General features: G+C 38.5%; 2 protein-coding genes across 5 annotated transcripts in view; one reads left to right on the top strand and one right to left on the bottom strand.

The window, feature by feature from the left end:
* phyhiplb (phytanoyl-CoA 2-hydroxylase interacting protein-like b) overlaps positions 1-3,968 on the top strand; it is a 52,578-nt gene extending 48,610 nt beyond the window's left edge. For 2 of the 3 annotated variants that reach the window (XM_079801418.1, XM_079801417.1), the window contains one exon: positions 1,061-3,967. In XM_079801418.1, coding sequence (XP_079657544.1) covers positions 1,061-1,598 — 538 coding nt within the window. In that variant the 3' untranslated portion in view covers positions 1,599-3,967. Of the gene's footprint in view, positions 1-1,060 lie in introns of all 3 variants that reach the window. The other variant, XM_079801419.1, reaches the window with a different exon arrangement.
* Positions 2,168-23,103, bottom strand: part of fam13c (family with sequence similarity 13 member C) — a 39,185-nt gene continuing 18,249 nt past the window's right edge. For both annotated transcript variants that reach the window (XM_079801415.1, XM_079801416.1), the window contains 9 exons: positions 17,554-17,746; positions 16,238-16,379; positions 15,916-15,997; positions 12,145-12,350; positions 11,952-12,035; positions 11,741-11,836; positions 5,871-6,055; positions 3,989-4,090; positions 2,168-3,607 (listed from right to left, as the gene is read on the bottom strand). In XM_079801415.1, coding sequence (XP_079657541.1) covers positions 3,493-3,607; positions 3,989-4,090; positions 5,871-6,055; positions 11,741-11,836; positions 11,952-12,035; positions 12,145-12,350; positions 15,916-15,997; positions 16,238-16,379; positions 17,554-17,746 — 1,205 coding nt within the window. In that variant the 3' untranslated portion in view covers positions 2,168-3,492. The remainder of the gene's footprint in view (positions 3,608-3,988; positions 4,091-5,870; positions 6,056-11,740; positions 11,837-11,951; positions 12,036-12,144; positions 12,351-15,915; positions 15,998-16,237; positions 16,380-17,553; positions 17,747-23,103) is intronic.

The raw sequence follows: 23,103 nt of genomic DNA, 5'->3' as shown, positions 1-23,103 counted from the left end.
TATGCTGTTTAAAAGTAAACATTGTTTATAAAAAAGATCAAGTGAAAAATAATCAACCATCTAGGCATAATTATTATTAGTAGTAGAGATGTATTATTATTACATAGAGACGTAACTAAATCTACTGTAGGCTAAAACAGTTGCCTAATATATTCTGTCAATCTATTCATGTTAAACCAAACTTTTAGTTTGGCGGGTTGCCGTGAACACCTTTGAGTGTCTGTGTACATGATATGACAGTTTTTCCAAATGAAACGGTAAATGCGATTCCAAAAGTGACGGTTTATGCATTCGTGTCCTCATATAGTGACACACGGCAGAGACTGCAAAGACAGCGAGGGAGTGTCACACGCGTGTGCGCGCGCTCCCGCCCGTGCATCGCCCGACTGCCCGTCATTCACACAGAGACGCAGAATATGCAGGAGTAATATTTATATAGTATTTTGCAGTTTAATATTCACAGACACTAGTATATATTCGGCTACAGTCTGGAGCCCTGCACTTAGATAAACACGAACGCAGCTGCGGGTACGGAATATACTCGGAAGTCGGTACTACCGGTACTACAGAAATGCTGGTATCTTTACATTTTTATCATTTCAGTACCGACTTGGTACCAAAGTACAGGTACTTGTGACATCCCTACTCTCCATCAGTGTCCGTCTCGAACATGTAATGCTGAACACCGCTACTGACAATTTCTGACATTTTGGCTGCATGACATTCTCCAGTTTTGTTGTCGCCGGAGTAGCCGAAGTGTGAGCTGTATAGGCTCTACCCTCTTCTGGAAAGGGGCAGCAGCTCATGTGCATTTAAAGGGACACACAAAAACAGCACGTATTTGCTCACACCCAAAAAGGGGCAAATTTGACAAGCTATAATAAATGATCTATGGGGTATTTTGAGCTGAGTTTCACCAGAGACTTAGATCTTGCTAAAAGGGGTCTAATAGGTCCCCTTTAAGTGCAAAAGGCAGGAGATTGTTTTTTTTTTTTTTTGTACCTCTGAATATCACCTCCAAGAAGTCATTTGTCATTAACAGTGATGTTTCTTGTTACAGGGAGGCCCAAAACAACAAGATGTTGCCGTCAGTGAAGGACAACAGTGGGAGCCATGGTTCGCCCATAAGCGGGAAGCTAGAGGGCCTCTTTTTCAGCTGTAATACCGAGTTCAACACGGGCAAACCACCTCAGGATTCGCCCTACGGCCGTTACCGTTTCCAGCTGCCAGCCGAGACGCTCTTCAGCCCCAAGACAAACCTGTATTTTGCCGACTTCTACTGCATGTACACGGCCTATCACTACGTCATTTTGGTGATCGCGCCACAAGGCTCACCTGGAGACGAGTTCTGCAAGCAGCGCCTACCAGCGCTGGATATCGGCAACAACCGTTTTCTGACGTGCACGGAGGAGGAAGATGGCCGTCTGGTGTTCCACCACGCACAGGACCTCAACCTAGAGGTCATCTACACCGATCCCGTGGATCTGAGCCTGGGCACGGTAGCTGAGATCAGCGGCCACCAGCTCATGAGTATGTCCACAGTCAACGCCAAGAAGGATCCCAGCTGCAAGACCTGCAACATCAGCGTGGGACGCTAACCTAAGAAACTGAACCCTTCTGTTGCCTTGAACAGCACAGAAAAACCGCCTTCTCCTTTAGCCGTCCTCCTTACCCATCGAACTTATCCATTATTCCTTCTGGTGTCAGGAAGGATCCTTCGCAGCATGTGTCTCACAGCTTTTGACAAAATGCTATTTTTCTTTCACTAGCTTATGGATCTCGACCCGGGGTCAGGTTAGATATGTCGTGCTCCTTTTTTTGTGTTGGGATATTGACTTAATAGCACCTGTCGATCAAACTGCTTCTTTAACCCCATTGGCTGTCAGACCCTCCCATTAGAACGTGGCATTGTAACAGTTTACCAAAGTCTACACAAATTGCTCATTAAGTCGCAGCAGTCAGTCAATCGACAACCATTCTTATGAGGCATTATGAATGTGATGATCAGGTGAGATGTCAAAAAGCGTGACTGGACGCATCTGTAGCATGATTGCAAACATTTTTGACATTAGCACTTCCTTGACTGTTCTTCGGCAGTGTTTCATGTTATCTAGCCCAACCCATTCAGTATACTAAGGTTTAACATATAATAAATGTGCTACGACGTGTAGATAGAAAAATATTTATTTTTTAACTGGTGAATAGAAAATGGACAGAACCAGAAGTGCACAATACAGAGGACTTTGGCGATGGGAAAGAATAGGTACACGATAATGCAAATATATATAGATAATTATATATATTTACCATATAAACCAATGTAGAATTACGTGCACTATAGCTAACATTCAAAAGCTACATTTGTCATCGTGGATGTATACAGCAAATAAAGTCTGGGACGACGATAACATGACAGAATAACCACACCTGATTGTAGCACAATTCAACAGTTAACGCTGGTTGGCATGCGAAGACACTACACAAAGATTGTAATAGTTCATTGCAGTAGAGCCGTCGGAAAGGAAAGATATTGATTGTTTTGTTTCCAGAGAGTAGCTACTCGAGCAGAATTGCACTTAAAAGCGCACATCCGCTTCTCATGAACATATCCCCTGCTTCAGGCTTCAGTATTGTTTTAGCGTACAATGTGATTGGTCAGTGTTCATTTTAACTACTGGCTTGATATATCATGATTTGTTCTTAATGTATAGGAGGAATACTGTGCTCTGTGATGGCCACGTACCGTACTTTAACATGTTTTTGAAAAAATGTAAAATACAGTCCTTAGCTTATTTTTTCCGGGAGAACCTTTTTAATTCTGGATAGCAAGTCTCAGTTTGTGCTCCCTTTTTTCATGCGGGAGACAAATACATGAGAAATAAACAATTAACTTGTGTTAGCTCATACAATGTGTACAATTATGGTTGGTTGCTGCTGTATTTATATGTTAGGGAACTCGTTGAAATTTGCATAAAACCATTATTTGAAGTGCTCCGAGTTGTTTTCCATCTAGAGCGTTGCATTATTTGACAGGCTAGAAATCCAGTCTAGCCAGAGAGAATCATGGATCCTCATTAGTCTGCATAATGTCACCGTGTTCCTAATTAGAATCATAAACTAGCTTCAAAGGAGAGCAAGAGAACGTGAAAATTGCATATGATTCGACTTTGGTTAAAAAAATAAAGTGCCATATTCAATAAACATACATGAATACTCTATATTTCCTTTCGCCCTTTGAAATCTGTATGAGGTTTGTTTCGATACGTCTTGCTCTGTACACAGCACAGAGATCGCACACTGCGTTTATGTGAAAGGCCTTGATCGGTTCGGCCCAACCCATTGAGTCTAGGACTTCCAATGTGGTCAGAAATTATATTAAAGTGCATTTTAGCATCATTATGGCACAATTATGTCAAATGTATAAACTCCATTTGGTCCAAACATTGGGTTCATCACTGAAAGGCAGAAAGAATCTCAGATAACTCAGATAGTCTATGTGGTTTCCTGTTTGCTGAGCAACACTTCCAGTAAGCGTATTTTGGCTTTGAGACTTTTGTACTCCTGGTACTCCTCGGCCATGGGGATTCGGTCATCTTTTTGTGCGGCTCTTCATTATTTTGGTGGAGAGGGAAAGAAAAAACAGATACCGTGTTAATCGGATGACTCTGAGATTACACTACCATTAAAACACACATTTAACCCTTGAGTTGCCTTACTGAAGCAGTTTTGTACATCACTGGATAGCAGATAAATGGAAATGTATTTTATTTAAAAAACAAATTCATATATTGTGTACAGAAACATTGGTTTTTTTTTTTCTTCTTCCTGGTGGTATTATTTTGTGTATCATTGATTAGATGTGCATTACGCTAACTATGCTGAACTATTTTGATCTTTATTTTCCTGTTTCCTTCCTGTCCGTGTTCAAAAAGTAACATAAAATACCATTAAAATATGTTATTGCCACAATAACGCATCTGTGTTTTACCTTCCCATCTGTCTGAAGAACTGCTCTTCGAACTCTCTGATGGCTTTACGTCGCCTCTTCTTCTCGGCTCGAGTCTCACGCAAACAATCCAGCAACTCAGACCTGCAATTAAATTAGACATAGACATTTTAAGGAATAATTCATTCTAAAAGGATAATTTGCATGTAATTTCATGATTGCCAAGTCTGTGGTTTTCTTGCGGAATTGAGCTACTTTTAAATTGTTGCCATGGGTTAAAAGGTTATATTATATTTGACAGAAATGCTTCTATTGAAATACTTACCCAATTTATATTCTACCAATGATAAAACCGTTCTAAATGATGAGACAAATTCAGGAGATTTTTGTGAGAGGGGGCACTAATAGCATGTGTGAACAGATTAGCAAGAATGTTGTTTGTAAATGGAAAAAAAGGTATGTCATAATGGAAGCATTAATAAAAATGAAAAATTATTAATCTAAAATAAAATAAAAATTATTTTAGATTGTAAACTCTACATTTTCAATGTAAATCCGAAGATAAGATGATTTTATTGATGAAAATGGTCTATGATTACTACTATACGTTGATTTTCAAGATTAAATTGTCTTTGCATAAAGGTTAAGTCACATTTACTGTTGTTAAGCAGATTTTGTATGTAGGATGCCACACAATCTGGAATTTTACGTGAGGGCCAAAGACCAACAGCTGTTGAATTGAAAGTGACCTCAGTTCTTCTTACATTGCAACACTACTGACAATAGAATGTATTTTTTTGTCCACCAAAATTTGCTAGTATGATTTTTGTGGTACCGCACGTTAACAGTGTATAAAATATGCATTTTAGGTTGATGGAGTCACATATTTGGAGTTTTAGTATTTTTAGTAATTGTTCATCTTGCTATTTTGGGACTGGTTTTATTTGGCAGATTTGCCAACCCTGCTCTACCAAAGTATCATAAAAGTACATAATATAACTTTTGCACTTCATTACAAATCTTTCAAAGCCATACAATAGATTTGTGTGTGATAAACAAAGAAATGTATATATAGAGAAGTGTATATTTTAGCGACATCAAGTGGGAACGTTGCGAATTGCAACCGTCCACCGCTCACCCCTCCCTTTCAACGCACATAGAGAAGCTACGGTGGCCGACACAAGACAAAGATGTCGTCGTCTGAGACAGAAGAGAGTAGCTAGCGCTCTATAGAGCAGTTTGTCTGTTTAGGGCTACTGTAAAAATGGCAAAATGGCGACTTCACTGTAAGGGGACCCGCGGTGTATGTAGATAGAAATGGCTCATTCTAAGGTAATAAAAACATAACGGTTCATTATGTAAGGTCTTTATACAACACTGAAAACATTGTTATGTGTATTATATTGCCTTTCTATCGATAGATCCTCCTAAATATTACACACTGCACCTTTAAATATTTGCTCTACATGTAGTTCTCAAATCTCATATTTGAAAAGATTGCGTATGATGACTTACAAGCTTACATAAATGACTTCATTAGACATGCTAGACAATTTAGAACATGAAACATATGTACTACTTTTGGTAACCCTTTATTTTACAGTGTCCTTGTTACAAATGTTACATGTAGTTCCTACAGTAATAACTATCAATTGTAATATCTAACCCTAAACCAAACTCAGTACTTAAATGTATAATTACACTGTAAGAAAGACACCTTAAAATAAAGTGTAACCCTACTTTTATAGTACTTCAATTGTGTTTTGGAGCTCAACATCTCCCTATCCCATTGGAAAAGAGCACATTGGACATTCTGCTAAAATTCTCCTTAGGTTTTACTCAAATGTTTGGAATGATATTCTGTCATTATTTTAAAAACACTGTTAGGCCTATGTGAAGTTCCTCAGTACTAAGGCTTGTGTACCTGGAGGCCTCGTGGAGGTTGGACATGGTTATGGCTGGCTGTCTCACTGTCTTGATCTCATCCAGCGGCGATACAAAGGCTGTGTCGCTGTCTCCTTCCTCCTCCCCACAACCTCTCTTATCAGTGAGGCACATGGGCGGGGGGGTGTACCGAACGGAATCATCATCTGACCCTTCTTCTTCTTCCTGTGATATGTTCAAAACAAACACAGAGTCTCTCAATTAGTCTCAATAGTATTTAAACATTATGAGTTGACCACAGAGAAAAATTATAATCGTTTGATATGACACCTGTGGACACAATGAAGACCTTTCATTTATGCATGTTGATGAAGATATACACTACCTGTCAAAAGTTTGGAATAACTAAGCCGTTTTAAAGGGGTCATGAATTGAGAAATTAACTTTTCATTCAGCCTTTGATATATAAAAGTTAATTGTGATATAAGAATATCCTGTACGTTTCGGAGCTGAAAACTTCTGTGTTAGTCAAAGAAAAGCTTTTATAGACACCAGGCCCATCAAACGCTTGATCTCAGAATGTGCCAGACTGTGACGTCTGAGTGTGGTGAAACATGGCCAAAAAATTTTTTTTGGATCAAAAATACAGTAAGAACAGTGATATTGTGAAATATTATTCAAATTTAATGCAGTGGTGTGCACGGGGGGGGAGTTACTGTAATCCTAAACCTTCCCTTTTCGATCGTACCGCATTGCCCCCGGAACGCGATTTCTACCGATGTGTCCCTCGGAACGCGATTTTGTCCCTGCCCCCGTGGAGGTCTGTGCACTTCACTGATTTAATGTAATTTATTACTGTGATGGCAAAGCTCAATTTTCAGCATCATTACTCCAGTCTTCAGTGTCACATGAGCCTTTAGAAATCCTTCTAATATGATGATTTGGTGCTCAAGAAACATTTCTTATTATTATAGTTATAGTATTATTATAGCATTACAATGTTGAAAACAGTTGTGCTGCTTTAGCCTGACAAGCCAGACCCACATCAAGATGTTGGGTATGGGAACTAGGGTTGGGTATCGTTTGGGGTTTTTTCGATTCCGGTGCCAAACCGATACTTTTAAAACGGTTCCGGTGCCTAAACGGTGCCTGAACCGATACTTTTTTTTTTTTTAAAAGGCCACCAAACGAGGTGGATGACATTAAATGGCTTTTTATTTATTTATTTATTTATTATTTAAATTGAACCATTTATTAAAAGTTTAATGTATACTTAAATGTATGAATATAAATAAATACAAAACACAATTTACTTATTTACAAATTATAATTGACATATTTACAAATTCACAGTAAAACCTAAGCCACCCAACTACAACAAGCCTAATATAACTCTAAACAGTTACAGTAATAACAGCAGTCGTCTGTATTCTTGCTCTGCTACAAACCAGCTTCGAGCTTCAGCTTTATTTTGAAATATGATCATATTCTCTGGCTAAATATTTTAGAACACATCGCCTTAATGTTTCCATGGTGACGCGTCATGTTTCTCACATGACACACAGCAGCCGCAATAGCGCTGACAGCTCAGCTGTATCGGGTTTATTCCGTTTTTTCTTTTTATTCAAAATATTCACAAACTTCTTAAAGGAACTGTATGTAAGAAATGTATTTCAATTAATCATAAAATGGCCCTGATATGTCACTAGACATTAAGAAATCATGTTAATTTCAAATACTTATATCACTGACAACAGTTGTCAGGCCAAGATATTGTCATTTTAAAAGTGAAGTTGCAGCCCTCAACTGATGTTGATGTTGACATGTTGTGTCATGCCTGAAGCGCCACCCTCCACCTTTCTACCAATCACGAAGTCAGTAGTGTTTCTGCATTCGGGTTGCCAGCTCTGCTCTAGTTACCACAGCTGCAGCTACAAACTTTTTGGATAAACAATGTCTAACTTTACGAAACCTAAACGGCCTCGTTATGAATCAGAAAAACGTCGTGACAGTGTCCAAGATAAAACAAGGATTTGTATAAGAGATGCCTTTGAAAGATGGAGACGGCTGAAAACAGAGAATAATTTGAAGACTGATGCCAACGTTGCTAATTTTCTCCTGGACAGGTAAGGTTCATCTATGTTTGGCTAACTTGTACTTAATGTAAATGGACATTTCAAATATTCATGACAGTCGAAAAAAGTTATGCATGTTCGTGCAAAGTAACGTTAGGTTAGCGCAGATGGAGGAGGTGGGTCATTGAATTGAAAAGGTAACGTTAAGGAATTGTTTGGTAAATAAAAACGGCGAGTCGTCATTGCTAACATTAGTAATGCATTATCAGAGCCCTTTTCTCTGTCATTATGCTGGGACGCTGAGGAAAATAACATTAGTACGCCTATATATGGCAATGTGAAAACGTATTTGAGACTGTAGCCTAACGTTACCTCAGTAAAAATTATTCCTCATTCGTTCTTCGCATATATAGTGGACAAAACATGCTGCAAGTGGACCTGTATGACCATTGCTAATGTTATTTAGCTTTGCTGTAATTTTACTATAGTATTGTTTCATGTGGGAATGTACTGTCACATACGAGCGTTCATATTTACGATTATATTTGGCTAATCGCCATTAGTACATTTTTGCGATTCATAATTACTTCACAAAACATCGCTCTTGAAGCATAAACATAATTAACAGAAAGAAAAAAAACGTACTGTGTACGACACTAGGGGTGCACCGATCCGACTTTTTCAGTCCCGATACCGATACCGATGCCTGGGCTTTGTGTATCTGTCGATACCCGATACCGATCCGATATATTGTTGAATTAATAATAAACTGTATATCTTCCACCTTATACCTTCCTTGAAGAGACTAAAGGCACCAGACTTTACTAACTAAACATAACTAAGACAAAATAACAGATGTATGTAAGGTGTTGAATTCTTATTTATTTAAAAAACAATTGTGCATTCAAATCTAAAATAGAATGTAATCTAACTTCTTTAAATAAATAAAATGTAGCAGTGGAAACAAAAAACAGTGTAGGCCTATTGGTCAAACATACAATAGTAATCTGACAGTTACCAAACATTTTTTACACTACAGATAATTGTTTTGGTATATAATCATATCAATATTAAAAAGTAGCATTACAAATTAACAAATAGTCTAATTTTCTGCCATATGCAATTTATTAAAAATTTTCAGCTAGCTAATAACAACTTTGTTCTGGTTTCACCTCACTCCAGATTAAATGATTGTAGGCTAGGCCTTTTTATTTTACTACACATTGTCAACAGAAATAAGATGAAATACTGTTGATAATTAAAAATAATTCTTACTACCCACTCTTGCTAAATTGGGTAAGCACACTTGTGTTCTCATTTCAGTTGCGTTCTGAGTAAATTAATAAACTGAGTTCATGAGTTCAGTGTTGGACGGATCAGTTGTTCTGGCCAGTCGTTAAAATGATTCGGTTCAAAGGAGTCATTAGGTCACGAATCGGACATTAGCAGACGCGTTGTGTGCGAATCCCGTCTGTTAGAACATCGCGAAAGATGTCAACACACAGAAAACACTTCATAACTGGATATAATTTGTCTCCCGCTTATTGAAAGTATGCTTTATGTCAGCTGGTCAGAGAAGAGTCAATGTTTTTTGAGCGCAATTCACACCCAGTGATAATTCAAGGACAAAATTGTCCGAATGTGTCACGTGCAACATGGTTTCGGTCTTCCGAGCTTTTGATTTGGATTAATATGTGAAATATGAGAGCGAACACTGATTATTTTGAAGACCCAGAGAGCGCGCGCGGGGGAGGAGCTCTCAGATCGGTCTCTCTGTCACTCAGTCACGAGCGCAGCATCTGTTCTACATCACTCGTAAATCACAATAACTCATCAAATTAGGCTTTGGCCGTCAAAAAAATGTCAATGCAGGAAAGACCCTGACTTTGCAGTAATACCCTCGAAACAGCGACGAACTAGTTGGCGTGGCAAGCGTGAAATATCTCCTCCACACAGCCGACTCTCTGGCTCGCTCCCTTCTAGCAAGCGACACACGTGAAGCTGACGAATGACGTAGGTTCTGCTGCGACGGAAAAAAACACCTGGATCGGCTTGTGGATCTGTTCATTTTTCCGATCCCCGATCCAGCTATTTTGTCAGTATCGCGGCCGATATCCGATCCTAATATCGGATCGGTGCACCCCTATACGACACGTCACTTGCCATTGAAAGCCCCTTGTAGCAGCCTACGTTCCTGCTGGATCCTGCAGCCTAGCTGGCAACCTCGAGTCAGTGGAGGGGGAGAGGGGATACACCGGTCTACAGTAATTTGAAAGTGATTGCAGTACCAGTTTTGGCCACAGTCCTACATACAGCTCCTTTAACTGTGTCACGAACTATCTGATGTTCAAATGTGTGAGTGAATGTGTGTTAGTTGATCTATAAAGCGCAATGGGCGGCGCCATGTTAGTTTGCGCCTCAGAATCGGATCTGTCGGATTTACAACACTTGAGTTAATTCTCGTCTCACGAAATACATGAAAGTAAGTGACCAGTGAACTGGAAGAAGAATAGAGTAAACTATATAGTTACTATATAATGTGCATTTATCTGATGTGAATAAAACACGTAACGTTAGTCAAATTATAACCGTCTGAAAGGATTGTCATTGCCGCTTTCATAGACATCAGTGTGTGTTTTTTGCTAGTACTTATGAACATTTAAATGTCTGAAACCTGAAATAAACATGATGTCGTTGAAAACACTGAATAGTTGTCATGAGTTGTGATGTGACCAGCGCTGAGCGTCTGTCTCTGGCTCAGCCAAAGCGCGAAAGCACGTTTGAATTTTGGCACCGAAATGAGGAACCGAAATCTGCGTTCTGATTCGGTCCGGTACATACCGGTTATATAAGTACCGGTGCCATATTGGAACCGGATTTCGGTACCCAACCCTAATGGGAACACACCATTGGCCGGGTTCAATCCGATGGCCGGGATAAATGATTGTCTTTCAAATTCCCTCTGCACGCAATAGAATAGCGCTACAACCAACCAGAGCAACGAAGAAGGTGAAGCGAAGCTAGTTGATAGAATAAACTTTCACCGTATCCAGTCGGCAAACCTCCGAATACATCTTCCTTTTTTAAGAATGACTTCAGTGCCGTTCTTTGTTCTTTTCTCAAAGAAAAGCTTAACTCCAAGTCTTCCAGAGTCGCGACCAAAGCGATTCGAAAGACCGCTGTTCGCCAGCTTCTTTGTTTACGAGTAGCACACGGAACCGCCGCAACTCTGCTGTCATTATGTTAAGCCCGCCCACCGACTCTATACACTGTGTTATATGTGATTGGCTTGACCAGAGTTTGGTTTTTCCAGCTCACAAGCCAACGGAGAGTTGCTAGACGACCCTGCCTGCGTCTAGATTTCTAGGCTAGTGCTGCTTAATATTTGTTGTGGAAACTGTGATAATTTTTGATGAATAGAAAGTTCAATGAACAGCATTCATTTTAAATGTTTGGTAACATAAAAAAGGTCTTTACTGTCACGTTTGATCAATTTAATGCATCCTTGCTGAACAAAAGTATTAATAAATTTTTTAGATCTTACTTAACCCAAACTTTTGAATGGTAGTGTATCCAATTTCCACAAAAAACGATTCCTTGAGGATCGTGTGAAAATGTAGCTTTGCCATCACAGGAATAAATTAGATAATTAGATTAAATATATTCAAATAGAAAATAGTTGTTAAAAATAATTTAAAAACATATATTGTTATTATTATTATTATTATTTTTTAAATTAAAATCAATGCAGCCTTGGTGAGCAAAGTCTTAAAAATCTTAATTATACAAAACTTTTGACTGGCAGTGTATGCGTATATATATAAATCACACTTACTATAGTTGTGATAGTGGGAATCGCACACAGGAGATGTTTCACCATCTGGTATCTATCGTAAAGAGGTTTCACCAGGTTTCTCTCTTGTTTGGTGCCCTACAGTCACAATATCACATTAAAAATTATTTTTTTCAAATGTTAATGCCATAATCCTAATCCGTGCCTAACTAACTAGAACATTTACATTTTTAAATGTGAAAAAACCTCTTACAGGGCGGCCGTGCAAGCTTTCAAAATACAGCAGACATTTTTGCAAAGTGATCTTCTCCAGTGCCATCTGTCTTTGGGTCATCTCCTGTGGACAGAAGAGTGCGTGTTGAGTTAATCACCGCAAACCCTGGCCGCACAAGCACACAATCAAATCCCCACCCACCCGAACAGAATGCAACTACAGATGGCCTCACCTTCATGTTGTCTGGGAGGCCGAGGGCCTGGCGTTTCTCCCGTAGTCGCTTCAGGAGCCCGTCCACTGTCTCCTCCAGAGAGGGCTTGTGCTGCTGAGGCTGCTGCTCTGGCGTCTCCTGCTGGCCGTTTGTGTACCTGCAGATAGCTGTGGACTGGCCGTTCTCATGTCTCCGGGATTCCACAAATGACTGTCTAAGCTTCAAATCTGGGGAGACGGGTAAACAAGTTCATGAGTCCAATTTTGAAATGAATTGGAATGGAATAAAAGGATAGAATGACTGGATGTGGAATTTACTGAATTAAAAGCAATTCAACTGCCACACAATGGAGGAATTCCATTAGTCCAACACTTGTTTTTACAAACTTTCCATCAAGAATTGAGTAATTATGTTACATTTACTTTCTTCTATTGATGAAATATATTTATCTACTTAAAATGCTGCCAATAAATACTTACACAACCATCAAAACCTCATCAAAACATTCATTTTGTCACACAGCACCACAAAATGTCTGCCACCAAAGTTTTTTTTAATAAATATTGTTACTTTTTATTGAAAGTAATGTATTGCGTTACTTTTGCACTACTTTTTCTCAACTGGGCTGACCTTTTTTGTTTGCTTTTTAATTGAAAAAAGTTGGCAAATGTTAAGGCCTTTTCCCACTGTGGCAAGCAGAACGAGGCAGAGAGCCGTGGGAACGAGTGAGGCCGGTGGTGCGAGTGCTAATGGGCGTTATCTGCGCGCCGCACCGGTCTCGAGTCTCATGGAAAGAGAGGCAAGTGCAAGACGAGAGAGGACCAGGCCTGGGCCCGGTTGCATGAAACCTCTTAAGTGGTTGTATCCCTAAGGGGATAAAATCCCTGAGGCAAGGGATTTCTTTAAGAGCACTGCAACAAACATCTTAACCGTAACCCTTACCTACAGTAAGTGTTTATACTAAGCATTTCGCGATAGTTTCTGGTAAAACACAGCAATGGAGAAGCGGTTGCTATATACAGTAGTTACGAAATCTCACACAATAAACAGAACATAACGGACCACTGACTTTTAAACAAGTTTGACATTTAGGCTACTAAACTTTACAGCTGTACTACAATATTTGAGTTATGGAGAATATTAAAGGCGGTCTGACGGACGACAGCACATTGTCACAGAGTCCAGCTACGACACCTGACCGGAGGATGTTCAAAATCCTGCCGCGCCACTCGCATAGTTTTCCAATAAATGACATTATATATGTCCAACACGTTGTTATTGTATTGTACTCACGCATCAACGCCACTTTGTTCACAACTTCAGTTTGGTGATTATTCACTGAATGATGCGTTTGGTGTCCTAGTGTGCTAACCGGCTTTACAGTAATGGAAACAAAAAAAATCTAAAACAAACTGGACCAAGGACAAACAGCATCTTTTTTTTTAAGACAGGGGAAAAACACCCAAGCCTGCCACTATAATCAGTCACTCTTGCGCACAAGATGAAAGCCTGCCATGAAATAATTAATTCAAGTGCACATGTCGAAGTAATGAAAGAAATATGAAAACTTTGGTGTTGAATGTTTATTTAATCATACTTTACGTCATACTTTCAACAGGCTTATTTTAATTGATTGGTAAAAATGCACATCGGTACATTCTCTCTCAATTAACATGAAATCATCCATCGCGTTTGAGTTCAGCAGATGACTTAAGGGACCTATTTTGATCCCATAATTTTTTAAGGGCTAAATGGTTACTAAGGACTTTGTTGCAACGCATAACAGGGAAGACTTAAATATTTAAGGGAAATACTTAGTAACAGCCTTAAGATTCCTTAAGTGGACCCTTATGTTTTTTTCTTGCAACCCATGTTTCACGAAGGGTACCCTTAACCTTGTAACTAAGGGTTTTCTTAACTTAAGGGCTTTCATGCAACCGGGCACTGGACATTTACATTATGTTTTGTTTTTTACTTTCGTTCTGTTGTTTGTTAGTTTTATATGATTAAAGTTGTTGAACATTCGGTTCCTGCCTCCTTCTTCCCTGAACTACTAACTTCGCTACACTGGTGCCGAAACCACAGACAGTAAAATAAATGGACACAGCGACCCCATAGACTTCCACTGTGAAAATTGAAGTCAGTTAGAAGCACTCACTTCCTGATGGCTGAGCGTGCTGCGCAGCCTCAGACTGAGCTTGACCACGTAGATGTGACGTGAGCAACCTGTCTGACAGTTCTAAGTCTTCTAGTAGTTGTGCAATAGAGAAATCTGAATCACAGAATCTTGCAGAGACGGAGAGCGTGAGCAGGAGCAACTTTTGGAAAGTATTCTGATTAATTAGTTTGTCATTTTGCATAGTATTTATTTATTTTAATAAATTGCCTCTTAGACAGTAAAAGATTGCCTGCGAGCTTCTCCTTGGGTCTATACGATAATTTCTCTACTGTGCGCCGGTTGTGGCGTGGTTATGACGCAATCGTTAGCCTATTTTTACAAAAACGGCTTCTACGGGGCGATAGTGTAAAATACAAGGTTATGGAGCCTTTTATACATTCTCGTGTTTCTTTAGAAATAAACAATGGATAAATGGAGTCTTTAAACGCCTCAGATTATTCGCTGTGAAAGTGACGCCAAAATGAATGGGAGTCAATGGGATGCTAACAGCACGTGATGGCTTGGTTAGCAATGGCTGCCCCTATGGAAAGTACGCTTTCCGGGTGCTGGATTACCCCCTTGGCCGAAACCCAGGGGGAGGGAGGAACGCGCTGTCAAAGAGCCTTCGTCGCTGTAGGGAATCTGCGGTGCCATCGAACAAGCCTGAGCAGAGTCTGCTGCCGTCCGCCATGATAGGGAGGAGCAGGGAACGGGGGACTTCTGCAAGCTGCCCAAATCCAGAGGAGCCGTCCCCGTCCACCAGGCGGCGGAGGAGTTAGAGAGATGTGTACCGAGGGCTACCGCCACACAGGCATCGTGGAGTATAGAGTAGAGCTGCGAATGTGGCGAATGTGGCCAATGTGGCGCGATTGCTAATCAACTTCATATAAATTCACGCCTGTACAGTAGAGAGAGTAGCTCAAACAAAATATGCTGCCATGCTGGATTACAGAATAGGACGCAGGAGAAGTTCAACACTCTTAAATCAGCAATTTAAAAAAAAGGAACACAAATGTGATGTTTACCCTTAAACTCCAAGGACCCTTCAAAAATTATTTTTTGAAAGTGTATCTCAGGCCCTGTGTGCTCTCTAGCACCCTGCAGACAGTTTTGTCTGTTTCCAGCATATGTCAGGAAACACTGCAATTTTTATTTGTATTTTTTTTTACATTTTGTGACACTGGGATATTGTATTTATAAAACTGTATATGGGGATACTTTAGATTTGGGTGGTGGAAAATTACATAAAAAAGGTAATATTCCTCCCTTCAGATCAATTTGAATAAATCTTGCATACAACATGATACAGTCATTGCATTACCACCCATTTAAAATGTAACTGTAATGAAATACAATTACACAAATGTTGTATTTTAAATACATAACTAAGTTACATGTATTTCGTTACTCCCCAACCCTGCTTGTAATGCATTACCCCCAACACTGATTATTATATATTGATGTTTGACAATTTGTGGTACACCAGATCATTGGTGCATGAGATAATGATTAAGAATGCCAATTAAATTAAATGAATAAGAATGTCACAAGGATCATGTAACAATAAATGTAACAGATAAAAAAATAAGCCCATACATCACATTATGATTCATTAAATGGACCGGCAGTCTTACCTTTGAGCTGCTTGCGAGACCTGGCTAGTTCACTCATGAGATTGAAAATCTCCGGATTGGCTGATTTATCATTATGTGAAGGCTGTGGGTGAGAACAGACACAACTCAATTCAGAAGCTATAACTTTTGATTTAGATGAAGTCTTTAGCACATTCTCCTGAGTCCTGATCCTATTTCACTTTAATCAGGCAGCACAGAGGTGCAGTACTATTCTTCTCCAGGAGAGGGCATTACTAAACAGCAATGTTCAACTGAATGTTAAATTGATTTGATATTTTTAAAGTTTTTGACAGTAATACCATGACTTTTAAATTAATCTGACCTTATAGTTCATTTCTTGCTCATAGCGCTCCTCAAACTTGCGTATTTTCCTCTTGAGTGTTTGGATGTGTTTGGCGAGGAGTGGGATGGAAGTGGCTTCCTTAGTGTCTCCAGAATCATCTGTTCTAACAACCCCACGAGCCCTAAAGAGAAGAAAACACGCATATGAACACAGTCTCATACAACTACTGGGATAGTATAGAATAGGCTACATTGGCCAGGCTGATTAATCAACCGATATTTGGTATTAAAATAGTAGTCTTAACAGTAATGCATATTTTCTGTTTTCAGAACTACTGTTTGTGAATTCTGAGCAGATATTGAGTACAAAAAAAAACCATACATGTGACCCTGGACCACAAAACCAGTCATAAGTCGCACGGGTATATTTGGGGCAACAGCCAACAATACATTGTATGGGTCAAAATGATATTTTTTTCTTTTATGCCAAAAATCATTAAGATATTAAGTAAAGATCATGTTCCTTGAAGATATTTTGTAAATGTCCTACCGTAAATATATCAAAAAAATGTTATTAGTAGTAATATGCATGGCTAAGGACTTAATTTGGACAACTTTAAAGGCGATTTTCTCAATATTTAGATTTTTTTTGCACCCTCAGATTCCAGAATTTCAAATAGTTGTATCTCGGCCAAATATTGTCCTATCCTGACAAACCATACATCAATGGAAAGCTTATTTATTTATTTTTTACAAAATTACCCCTATGACTGGTTTTGTGGTCCAGGGTCACATATGATACTGTAGTGTATATGTACAATATTGTTCAAAAGTTTCCCCAAAAAACAAAGCTGATCAAAAATACTGTAAAATTGTGAAGTAATTATTACAATTTAAATGACTGTTTTCTATTTGAATGCATTTTAAAATGTAATTTATTCCTTCGAAGCAAAGCTGAATTTTCAGCAATGTTATTAATGAGGTTGAGCTGCTTATTTTTGAGATACTTTTCCCAGGATTTCCCTGGGGGGGAGGGCAATTTGGCCATTTGTAGTTATTTGGGGGGGTACAAACACAGTGAGTCAGAGAGAAATCATAGAGAGGCAGAGCAGTAAAATCATCTCAGCATATACACACACACAGTATGGGCTGTCACAGATGTCTGTTTCCATCACTATAGCATTAGTCAGCAGGAAAGTCATGTTAATAATGAGAAATTTAATTCAGGTTTAAAGTGTGTCACTGTGTTACTAGCTGCAGCTGGATGATTCATAGACTTGCTCTTTAGGAAAGGAAAAAGGAGGTATTGTGACTGAACAGGCCAACCAAAAGAGCTGTGTGTGTGTGTGTTCCTACATGATCAGATGCTGTGCACAGGGTGGAGACGGGGCAGATTCAGGGTCTGTGTTGAAGCGCTGGCTCTGGCTGAGGCTGGAGCAGCGTGGGGAGGGCAGGGGGATGTTGTCGTCTGTGATGTGCTGGATGAGTCGACTAGGCCCCGGGCTCTGCTGGAGATCACTGCTACAGTCACCCTCTGCCAGCCTACAGTCTGAACACAGACAAACAGATCAGATAAAAGCAGTGTGTCCTACAGTTGCTAAGCCTGAGACAACAATTCGCAGAACCCGTTTTCCCCAAGTGCAACATGTTCATGGATCAGCACCTGTGTTGATTCTGAAACAACATTCCAACCATCCAATCAGATTTAAAGGACAAGTTTACAGTTTAAGTTTAGGCTCACAACCAGGGTTTGGTGCTTCTACATCAGTTTTATTCTCCTATCATTTCTCTCTGATTTTAGGGATAAGTTATGGGTAGGGTTAGGATTAAATGTTCGGACAGAAATGTGACCCTGGACCACAAAACCAGTCATAAGTCGCAGGGTTTACTTGTTGCAATAGCCAACAATACATTGTATGGGTCAAAAATATCTATTTTCTTTTATGCCAAAAATCATTAGGATATTAAGTAAAGATCATGTTCCATGAAATGTACATGTACATTTTCTACAGTACATATATCAAACATTTATTATTAGTAGTAATATGCATTGCTAAGGACTTCATTTGAACAACTTTAAAGGCGATCTCAATATTTAGATTTTTTTTTGCACCCTCAGATGCCAAATATTCAAATAGTCGTATCTCAACCAAATGTTGTCCTATCCTAACAAACCATACATCAACGGAAAGCTTATTATTCAAAACATTGACCCATATGACTGGTTTTGTGGTCCAGGGTCACAAATGTTGACCCAGGAACGTGTTTAATGTGGCAAAATCAGGACGTGCCTACAATTCAAACTGATCCATTTAAAATACAACTAGATGGTTAAATTCTCTGAAGAAAACATGCATTTTGTTTGCTGTGCAAAGCACAGAGTGCGTTTCTAGAGTGTTTTGAGTGGTTACTAGGGAGTTGCTAAGATGTTCTGATTGGATGTTACTAGCATATGTTACTATGAGATTGCTATGGGAGTTGCTATGATGCTGCTTATGTGTTCTGAGTTATTGTATTGTTTTAAAGTTTCAAAGGAGTTTTGGGTGGTTGCTAGGGAGTTGCTATGCGGTTGCTCGTGTGTTTTGTGTGGTTGTTATTGTGTTGCTGTTGCCAAGATGTTGTGAGTGGTTGCCAGGATGTTTATAACTGGTTTCTAAGATGTTCTATGTGGTTACTAAGACATTCTGGGCTGCTAGGGAGTTGCTATGCAGTTGCCAATATGTTCTGACTGACTAATATTGTGTTGTTGTGCGGTTTCAAATGCGTTGATATGTGGTTTCTAATGTTTTCTGAGTGGTTGTTGTGTGTTGCTACAATTGCTAGGATGTTGTGGGTCATTGCAAGGATGTTTATAACTGGTTGCTAAGATGTTCTGAGGCATTGTTGTTGTGTTGCTTTGCAGTTGCTTAAATTTTCTCAGAGGCTATTTTGTTGCATTGCTGTAGGGTGTTCTGGAGTTGCGCTTCAGTCAACTCTATAGTTCGGCAGTAGGTACACTACAAAGAGAGTGATACAATCTTAACAAACATTTAAGAACAGGAATGGTTCCTAGTGGAATGGTTCCTAGTTCACTGAAACGTTTGTTCCTTAAAGGGATCATGAACTGGCTTTACTGACATTAGTTAACATGAACTAATAATGAACTGCACTTATAAAGCGTTTATTAATCTTTGTTAATGTAAGTTTCAACATTTACTAATGCATTATTAAAATCTTGTTAACATTAGTTAATGCACTGTGAACTAACATGAACAAACCATGAACAGCTGGATTTATATTAACTAACGTTAACAAAGATGAACAAATACAGTAACAAATGTACTGCTCATGGTTAGTTCATGTTAGTTAATACATTAACTAATGTTAACTAATGACCATTATTCTAAAGTGTTACCTTTTATTTTACCTTAAAATTACATTTAGTTTTTTTTCGTTGCACTAAACATTATTTGATTTAACATTTTGGAACAATTATATACTTTGGTTTTATTTAATTTCACTGGTAAAAAAAAACATCAGAAATCGGTATCGGAATCGGACAATTTTCTTGAAAAAAATCGGTATCGGAATCGGCCATGTAAAATCATGATCGGTGTATCACTAATTTCACTATTTAAGATAGTTTGGTAGCCCGTCTGAAAAACACATAGCCTAGGGACGTTGGGCTTTGCGAGCACTGTCCCATACATGTCCGAGTCCCAAATCACAATGAACCAACAACACCACAAATAAAGGATTCTTCAGCCTTTGACAGCGTGCTAAGGTATGTTCACTTAGACACGTACATAAAATCAATAAGATCTGTAACAATGCAATACTATCACATATAAAAAACATTTTTTACTCACATAAGTGTGTTGCTTAATTCATTCATGTAACCTCATCCTGTCTGCAAATCCAGTCTCTTGTTTACAAACTAATCTGTGGTGAAATGAAGGAACAAGCACGCAATGTCTTCCCCGTGTGAGCTGGATATTCATTAAAAATAAAGTTCATCCATGCATTCATAATATTGGAATCCGAATGAAGCTTATGCGGTATGTTTATTGCTTAGAAGTTCGATCCAGTTTAGCTCTATGTAGGCCTATGTCATGTCAGGCACGAGTCGGTGGGCGGGGCTACAGAATCGGGTGTTGTTTTTTTTCTGTTGAGGCGGTGTTTCAGCACACGATGACGTCAAGGTGTGGCATATTCTGAGATTGATCGTTTGCTGGTCCTGGTGTCAATAAAAGCTTTTCTTTGACTAACAAGGAAGTTTTCAGCTTTCAGGATATTCTTATATTACCATGACCTTTTATATATCAAAAGCTCAAGAGAAAGTTGATTTCTCAATTCATGACCCCTTTAAAAATGACCACAATGCACTGTAAAAACTAGTAAGCATCTTCCCTTGCTGGCGAATTTTGTTCACAGTATGCTGACTTAAGAGTTGCTAAGGTGTTCTGGGTGGTTGCTAGGGTGTTTTAAACTCAATGATTAATGGCCCAAGTAGAAAAAGGCCTGTCCAAAAAAACATCTGATATTCTGTTCTTTAGATATTGCTTAAGGCTCTAAAGGACTTATATAGGGTCCATAGAACAAACAATGCATTTGGTTTGTTCAATTCACTAACACTAAACAGCAAGTTACTTAAGAACAAGTTATTATTTTCAATAACAGCCTGGCAGGAGAATTAGATCTCCTGAAAAACATACATACATATTTTGCAGTACACACACATATACATTCATTTAATACATTTACATGCTGTAATAAAAACACTGCCTAGTAGTTTTTTAAACACGGAGATTGAAATATATGACTCTAATTTTAATGACTTTTGTAGCATATTCCAATCATTTGGGGCAGCAAACGCTGAACGAACATAAACAGTTTTCTTTTTTGGGATAGTTAAAAGAATATGATGATCTGGTTGTATCTACATACTAATGTGAGGTAGCAGCAACTCTTGAAGATATTTGGGTAATAGACCTAACAGGACTTTATAAATGAAAACACACCAGTGTATTTCCCGTCTGATGTGTAATGATGTCCAATTTAAAAGGGAATACAGTTCACACAGTGATGCATTCTGTAAGGTGCATTAGTAATCAGTCGAATAGCTGCATGGTACAACACATCTAATTGTTCTAAAACTGATTGATGCTTGTCTTAATAAACATCATTTATAAACGGCCCATGCTTTCATTATCAGTATTTTTAAAGGAATGGTTCACCCAAAAAGAAATAGTTCTTTTTCACTGATTATTCTTTCTAACTTTAATGGTCAAAAACACACAACATTAAGTAAAATTTTCAGTCTTGGCGAGTATCCTCGGTTATGTCTTCAATACACATGCGTAACAGTATAATGGATCCATGCACTAGCTCTTAAAGTGACAGCCACCTAATATGTCTGTCATTAATGTTGATAACACAACAAAATATAGCTTTAGCTGTAAGGCATCAAGATTAATAGCCTATGCCTTTAATTTATACAGGACTAAAAGACTATCCAATGTTATTTTACATTTTTACATTACTTTGTTCAGTTTCTGTACTTGAATACTAGTGTTAGACCTACCCAAAAAACTTTCTCTATTTCTCTTTATTTCATTTATATCTTTATTCAATTGTATTTATTTCTGATACTTTTTTTTTTCAATTTAAGAATCACTTAAAGGTACAGTTTATAGTATTTATCAGGATCTATTGACAGAAATGCAATATAATATACATAACTATGTTTTCAGTGGTGTATAAAGACTTTACCTTTTATTACTTTAGAATGAGCCAATTCTGTCTACATACAATGCGGGTACCCTTACAGTGAAGTCACCATTTTTTGCCGTCATGTTTCTACAGTAGCCCTAAACTGACAAACTGCTCTACAGAGCTCTAACTACTCTTTGCAGTCTCAGACGACAACATCTTCATCCTGTGTCGGCCACCGTAGTTTCACTATGTGCATCAAAAGGGAGGGGTGAGCAGTGGGCAGTTGCAATTCGCAACGTCACAGCTAGATGCCGCTAAAATGTACACACTGCACCTTTAAGGGGGAATTCACCCTCATTTTCCAAAACGAAATTCAGGCCCTGTGAGCCCCCAAAAACAGCAATTTTTGGTATAGGACATCTTAATGACCTAAAATGCAGAAACGTTTTAGAGCATGATTATTAAAGCATATGCACCATTCATCCTGACTCAAGTAAACTTTAGCATTCCACAATAAATAAATAAATAAATAAAAATAAATAAATAAAAATAAATAAAAATAAATAAATAAATAAATAAAAATAAATAAATATATATAAATAAATAAATAAATAAATATCGCATAAACAAAAGAAAGCAAATATGCAGAGAAACAGCAGAAATTCAGATTAATGGAGTGAACAAATGACAAACTGCTGAGTTTAACACACACCACACACACACACACACACACAAGTCTGGTTCACTGTTTTTGTGGGGACTCTCCATAGACGTAATGGTTCTTATACTGCACAAACTGTATATTCTATCCCCTTATACTAACCTACCCCTAAAACATTCTGCATTTTTACATTTTCAAAAAAAAACTGATTCTGTATGATTTGCAAGCTAATTTCCCCATGGGGACCTCAATTTAGGTCCCCACGGTGACACAAGTCCCCATGAGTCAGTGTGCATTCAGGTTGAAGGCCCCCGCGGGATATGAACACACACACACAGTCGTACATGAGTCACAGTAAACTCTCTGACCCTGAAAATCAGAGACTGAGACATTCAGTGAGTGTGAACCAAAAAAAAATAGGGTTACCGGGTCACCTGGTATAAGTAGTTCAATTGACCTAAATGTACACTACTGTTCAAAATGTTGGGGTCCGTTTTGTTTTTTGTTTTATTTAGAAATTAATACATTTTTATACAGCAAGGATGCTAGCC

Source organism: Gobio gobio (genome assembly GCF_949357685.1).
Source record: "Gobio gobio genome assembly, chromosome: 20".
NCBI classification, from domain to species: domain Eukaryota; kingdom Metazoa; phylum Chordata; class Actinopteri; order Cypriniformes; family Gobionidae; genus Gobio; species Gobio gobio.
The sequence above is the reverse complement of the archived record's forward strand: the minus strand, read 5'-3'. Positions and strand labels throughout refer to the sequence as shown.